At 30.8% G+C, this 6670-nt stretch overlaps 1 protein-coding gene across 1 annotated transcript in view; it reads left to right on the top strand.

The window, feature by feature from the left end:
* Positions 1 to 1150: 1150 nt before the first annotated feature.
* Positions 1151 to 6670, top strand: part of LOC109858365 (axonemal 84 kDa protein-like) — a 30142-nt gene continuing 24622 nt past the window's right edge. The window contains exons 1-14 of the mRNA XM_020435524.1: positions 1151 to 1472; positions 1822 to 2038; positions 2179 to 2202; positions 2423 to 2520; positions 2759 to 2945; positions 3019 to 3159; positions 3325 to 3399; positions 3487 to 3686; positions 3811 to 3989; positions 4395 to 4649; positions 4813 to 4974; positions 5045 to 5198; positions 5589 to 5874; positions 6041 to 6136. Of these exons, the coding sequence (XP_020291113.1) occupies positions 1261 to 1472; positions 1822 to 2038; positions 2179 to 2202; positions 2423 to 2520; positions 2759 to 2945; positions 3019 to 3159; positions 3325 to 3399; positions 3487 to 3686; positions 3811 to 3989; positions 4395 to 4649; positions 4813 to 4974; positions 5045 to 5198; positions 5589 to 5874; positions 6041 to 6136 (2286 nt within the window). The 5' untranslated portion in view covers positions 1151 to 1260. The remainder of the gene's footprint in view (positions 1473 to 1821; positions 2039 to 2178; positions 2203 to 2422; positions 2521 to 2758; positions 2946 to 3018; positions 3160 to 3324; positions 3400 to 3486; positions 3687 to 3810; positions 3990 to 4394; positions 4650 to 4812; positions 4975 to 5044; positions 5199 to 5588; positions 5875 to 6040; positions 6137 to 6670) is intronic.

The following is a 6670-nucleotide window of genomic DNA, read 5'->3' as shown; positions in this document are numbered from 1 at the left end:
CAGGGCGGATACATTGAGTAAAATGTCTCAGAAAAGATCCCTTAACCCAGCTATAAAGCAGTCTATTTATGTTTTTTCATATTTTCTGTAATAAACAACTTTTTCGAGAAAAAAATTTTTGTCCGGATTTAAGTGGCGGACCCTGTATATATATATATGCATTTGTGAAACAGGTCAATAGTTTTACGTTTTGAGACACAAATAGTCAAGGAAAGCATTGACATTATCGATACGACGCAGTTGTGGATCAGATGATTGCTACAGTTAGGACGACGCCTGTTGGCGCTACTTGCCGCTAGGGAATACCGTCCCTCTTACTCCTAGCCCCCCGCGTCCATGAAACGATTCAGTGACCGCGACTGTACATAGTGCAATATTGACGGCTTATTTCTGAATGATGCGATTTTGAAGTATAATAAAATTGTGTAGGATTGAATTCAGCGTAACACATGCTACAATATTTCTTTACAAAAATTTTGAAATTTGTAAAAAAAATAATAATAAGTGAGGGTAAATAAAAGAATGTTGAATTAAAAAATCATTCACCTACGCGATTATAAAGTCTAGAAAAGACCATTTAACATTTATTTGAAACATTTTTTTATATCTCTTATCGTTTTGACAACATCCGCATAAAAAGAAAAAAAACCGTTTCTTGTCAAAAGGGTATCATCCCCTAAACGTACAAGAAAGTACATAAAAAAATACGAGTCTCTTATTTTTAGCTATACAACAGCTTACATGTTGTAATGTTTACAACATATTCGAAGCTTATTAAAATCGAAGAGGGACACTTGCGTCACTTTCCTTGTAAGTGGAATGTGTTATGGCGGTTCCGGTGGTCGCCGAAAGGTCTAAGTGTGTTTTTTTATTTATTGTGTTTCTTTCATTTTGTAAATGATGCTCACGCAATAAGAAATAAGAGGTAACTCTATTGTCATAAAAAATGGTACAAGTGATCAAAGGGCTGTTTTCGGGGAGCTGTAATCGATCTATATCATTTACATTTTACTTCTAACATTTTATAACCGCCATAAACAAAAATTGGAATGAGGCAAATCGGCCTTCACAATATTGTTCGAAGAACGTTCCAAACTTCAACTATATACATTTATATAAATTTCTAGTACTAACAGTAAATATCAGAACGGCAGCCTTCATGCTATAAAGCATTTACATCGCTATATGTCTCTTTGACATTTTTTGCTTAACTTTTCTTTTAAAATTTATCAATGTAATTAAAATCTGATATAATAATTTATGTGTATGTTATTTCCTGATATACATGATAGTTGTTATCTTTACACAGCTGGCACGCGTTATTATTGCATAGATTTAATTTACATTTTCTTTCTTATAACAATATTTTTTATAAGTAAAGCCTCGATAATTAAGTACAAGGAAAAAATGTTTAATATGAAATTTGAAGAAGAAATTGAAAAAAGAACGCACGAAAAATTCAAGCGTGTAAAGTACGATCCCCAAATCATACAATATAACCTATATATATGTTATACCCTTATAGAAACGTATTACTGGAGTAGCCAAAATAATACTTATTTTAAGTAATTAAAACATTGTTCATCAGTAATTTTAAATATAAAAATCACTGCTGAATTACTCAAAATAAGTATTGTATTATTTTGGCCACACTAATAATAAATTTGTGTAAGGGTATAGAGAATAAGATATTTATTAATTGTAAATATAAACAGAAGTAAAATAAATCTTGTTTTTTTAACCGGTTTAAATTAACATAATATATACTTTTGTATACACATGTTAAATAACTTTTTGTCAATAACTTTGCTCCCTTTATAGAGAAGATTCTGTTCCGAGAGATGGAAATCTAAAAGAAGTAATTAGCAAAACAACTGAGGCAAAAGAAAAGAAACAAAGCAAAAAAGCAACAATTTCGAAATTGTTTTTCGAAGATAGAAGTTCTAATTTGGATCTTGATGAATCTACTGAATATGATGAATACGAAGAAGATATACACATCTTGAGAACATTAAAACCTTCACGTTTAAAACTATTGGTATGTTGTGCTATTATCCATCGTTTATTTAGTAGAAAAGAAGGAAAAAATCAATTTACATAGATACAATTTTAATATAATTACGTGATGAAGAGAATAAAACTAACAGAGTAATTTCAGTGTTCAATAATATTTTTCAGCTACGCAAATGGAATGCAGCACAGGTAATTTTTCTGAAGTGTTGTATATGATATACGCTTAAACGTTATCCTGAAAAATAGTGAAAATATATTTATTTTTTAAATCTTTTACAATATTAAAAAATGTCGTGATTTTGCACAATATTTTAGCTAAAACACGTCGTATCTTGCAGGTATTAGCTGCTTTCTCACATAGTAATTTTATTATAGTAAAGTATTATTACATCGCGTTCAATTGATTTAGTCAAAGTTTCAAGAAGCTGCAGTCATGACGAGATACGCACGCACAGCAGAAGAGAAACAGGAAGCGGCGTCTGCGGCCGCTGAAGCCGAAGAAATAAGGTGAATAAATCTATTTACAATTAGTCAAAAGACAATGAACCTCAAATGTATGTTGATATTTAGTAAGAAAAATTAATTACGCAAGTCCTCAAACTTCTTAAGAAAATTTCTTAAGATAATTTGACAACGTTTAAATCTAAATACTTCTGCATGCGTAAAAATAATTACACGTATTTTATATCAATCTTCTGGAAGCTCTCTCTTTATTTTTATAATAATAAAACATGTTTAAAAATAGATTGCAGATGATCAAAGATATGCAAGAAGAGATTCGGTTAGAGAAGTATAATACAGAGAAACAAATTGTGCTTGAGGATCAGGAAGCAGCGATGCGCGACGTTCAATTAAAAGAGACGTGGAATTTACTTCATAATTATAAAAGTGCGTTTATGGAGTATGTAGTTGACACCGAAGGCGAAGAAAATGTAAATAAAAAAACATATAAGTACACACAGTTTTAACATAATATTTTATATATCATAATTTATATCTTCTTAGTGGATTAGATACATGATTTGTGACGGATTGCCAGACCCCGGTAGTTTATCCAAAATGAATACTTTCTTATTTTTGTGGTCGATGGAAAACGAAGAGATTAATATAAATAATATTGCAACGAAATACGATATTGTTAGCAATGTACGTAAGTCCTTTAAATAATCTCCTTCAAATAATCTCTGAATATATTCAAATCAGGCGTTTGAATACATAGTAAATAAAAATAATTGAAAGGTGATAATTTATAAATGTTGATTTTCTTATCAAGCGTGCATGTCAAAGTAACAGTTAAATTTGTCTTAACAGCTATTAACAAAACTCGAAGAAATAATAAATTTCTCTATAACGACACCGTTTGCATACATTGACGAATGTAAGGCGGTACGTAATTGTATTTGATTGACTTGTCACATACGTGATGTTGTTGTGTATGTAAAACACTCAACACGATTCGCGAGTATTTAACAGATCAAACAACGATTTCGCGACAAGCTCCGTGAATGGATAGACGCAGCGTGTTATTCGCTCTTACGCCAAATAGACAGAGATATGGTTCACGAAAGCATAAAAACAGCGAGATATACAAATGTTTCTAATCAAATTAAATGTTTCATTTGGGTTTTAATAAAAATGCCTATTGCACTCAAACAGATCACTGATAAGGATCGGTATGTATCGATATTTTATGTAATTTTCAAGATTTGCCGAGACATGCCGCATATAATAGTTGAACTATTATTATGTCGGATTCTCTTGTGTGTATTATTGTGATGTATTTTCTTGTCTCGACAGAAAACCAGTTGAGGTACACTTTACGGAAATAGATTTAACTGTCAAGATGCCTGTAGATATTGATTGTTATTGTATGGCAATTCGCGTGTTGTGGGTAAAATATGATCATCATTCCGATTGCTCATTTTCGTACTTCATGCCAAAACTACCGGACGAATATGAAGGCATGTACACAACAGGTGATACCAAATTTCTTGATAAATTCTACTACAATTGAGTAGTTACTTAGATACTTAGTTACTTAGATTGGAAGAAACTGCAAAATTATTTTGATATCTACAATCAAAATATATCATCAACTTACTTACTTAGTTACTTACTTAGTTACTTAGATTGGAAGAAACTGCAAAATTATTTTGATATCTACAATCAAAATATATCATCAACTTACTTACTTAGTTACTTACTTAGTTACTTAGATTGGAAGAAACTGCAAAATTATTTTGATATCTACAATCAAAATATATCATCAAAAGTATAAAACTGTATGGCTTTAAAATCTGTACAAATATGTTGATATAATTCTATTTTTCTCAAAAAGCATGTATAAAACATTTAGCTTTTCTTGTGATTGCGCGCTTTAGATTTTTTTACCTATTGTCAAAACGAATACAAAACGAAATTGAAGATACGTGAAGAACAGATTGAGGGTCGTCGTCTGAGATTAGAGGAAAAGAAAGCCGCGCTTGAGAGAATAGAAAATCCGCCTCCTCTGGTGCTTGCAAAACATGAAAGAAGAGGAAGGCAGCAACAGAAAGTTCAATTGAAGCGTCCAGAACAGGAGCCGGAACCGTTACCGTATTTGCCTACACCGGAAGAACTTATTATACAAAGAGAGGGTACAATCGCGTTATTCAAATATTGTTACACATAGGATTAATAGAATGCTGCAATAGAATTAATATTGCTGTCAATATTAGTCTTATATTGTGTTTAGTATTAGTATTGAGGTTTTGTTATTGAATTTGTTCTATTGTGGTTTTTTTTGTTTTTTTGTTTTAGACGAAGCTCGAAAGGAAATCAGAAAGCTGTTGTTCACGCGATGCGAGAAGACGGAGATAAATTTGCGAAAATATAGAATACTCGGCGGTGTATTATATATCGATTTAATTTACCAACCACCACAACCAAAAGATCTGAAAAGAAATATTCTGCTCACCACGTGTAAATTATATAATTATTTTACGTAATTCCAAATACTTGTATGTTTTTAAATGCGTTATCTTCTTCGCAGTGCAAATTCCGAAAAAAATGGAATTTGTTCCGTTTCACCGACCGTATAAAGCGCCACCACCAGCGCCTGATAATGAGAGAACACCGGAAATAATCGAAGCAGAAATGAAAGCTCTAGAAGCCGCAATGGAAGAACTAGTTCTAGTAACTTTAAAGTGAGTAATTTATAATGCAAGAAGTTACGCATTTTACTAATTTAATTAACACGGGGAATTACAGTTTTCTTTTATATTAAATAGAAATCAATTTGATAATTGATCAAGGCTTTTTAAAATCGAAAGCTCGAATACGTTCATCTCTTATTTTTCAAAAAAGTTTTGCATATATGGACAAACTTGATTAGAAATATATATATAACTATATAATAATTATTATATGCAATTATACATATGAGAATGTAAAACAATCTCATAATATATAATTGTATATATAATTATACATATATAATTAAATATCGACTTTGCTCATATATGAAGGACTTTTTTTCCAGATTGTATACAGCTCTATATATGCGTACAATTAAATTCTATTCTCGATTTTTACAGACTTCCCAGCTTCATTATTTGGTTTGAACCACCACTGGTGGCACACTGGATTTCCGAGAGAAAGATATGGTCTACACAAGACGTACATGACATTAAATATAATGAGGAAAAGCAAACTATTACCTTTAGATCGGGCAGACTAGGTGCCCATGGCCTCGCTGCTTTTAAGTTTATTAATATTCCTTTTCAAAGTTGGGAACTAAAGCCCGAAATGGGTAAAAACGCACGAGGTGGTATTGTGCTCAATGTGACTGCTGCTATTGTTCAAGCAGAATTTATAGTCAGGGTATTTCAATTTTTTTAATTGTTCACGTTTGACATAAATCTAGTCAAATAATGTAAATAAAAGTCAATGTTTATTTTTTGAAGAACTTGAAGAAAGAATATTAGTGAAATTTCATAAAACTATAAAATTTTATTAATGAATTTAACAAAATTATTTGTTTTTGCAGGAGGATCTAGTTTGTCTGAATTCGCTGATTGGTGGTACGTCGACAATACTAAAAGAAATTACTGGACAATATATGAAACTACATTTATTGATTGAGGTATAAGATTTTTTGCAACTAATTTAATTATAATCTTTATAACTTTTATAATTAAAACAACAAACAAACTAAGCAGATTTGTAAGCCTGTATATCCAACTTGCCTAAGGAACACATCACAATCAAAATGATATTATTTTGATGTCATAATTACATCACAATAGAAAAAGTTAAAATAATGATTTCTGCTTACTAAATTTGACTGTTTTTTGCAGTCAAAAAAACGTCCTACTAGCTAATATAGAGGCCCAATATGATAGATTTAAAAAAAAATAAAAACGTAGTACATACAAATATGCTAACAACATCTTATCAATAAATTGCATTTTCTATATATAGTTTTTCTAACTGCAATGTTCAAAAAGCAGTTTTATTGTAAAATTAAGTATACAGGGTCCGCCACTTAAATCCGGACAAAAATTTTTTTCTCGAAAAAGTTGTTTATTACAGAAAATATGAAAAAACATAAATAGACTGCTTTATAGCTGGGTTAAGGGATCTTTTCTGAGACATTTTACTCAATGTATCCGCCCTG

Source organism: Pseudomyrmex gracilis, unplaced genomic scaffold (genome assembly GCF_002006095.1).
Source record: "Pseudomyrmex gracilis isolate BER0280 unplaced genomic scaffold, ASM200609v1 scaffold_199, whole genome shotgun sequence".
Taxonomy (NCBI): domain Eukaryota; kingdom Metazoa; phylum Arthropoda; class Insecta; order Hymenoptera; family Formicidae; genus Pseudomyrmex; species Pseudomyrmex gracilis.
The sequence above is the reverse complement of the archived record's forward strand: the minus strand, read 5'-3'. Positions and strand labels throughout refer to the sequence as shown.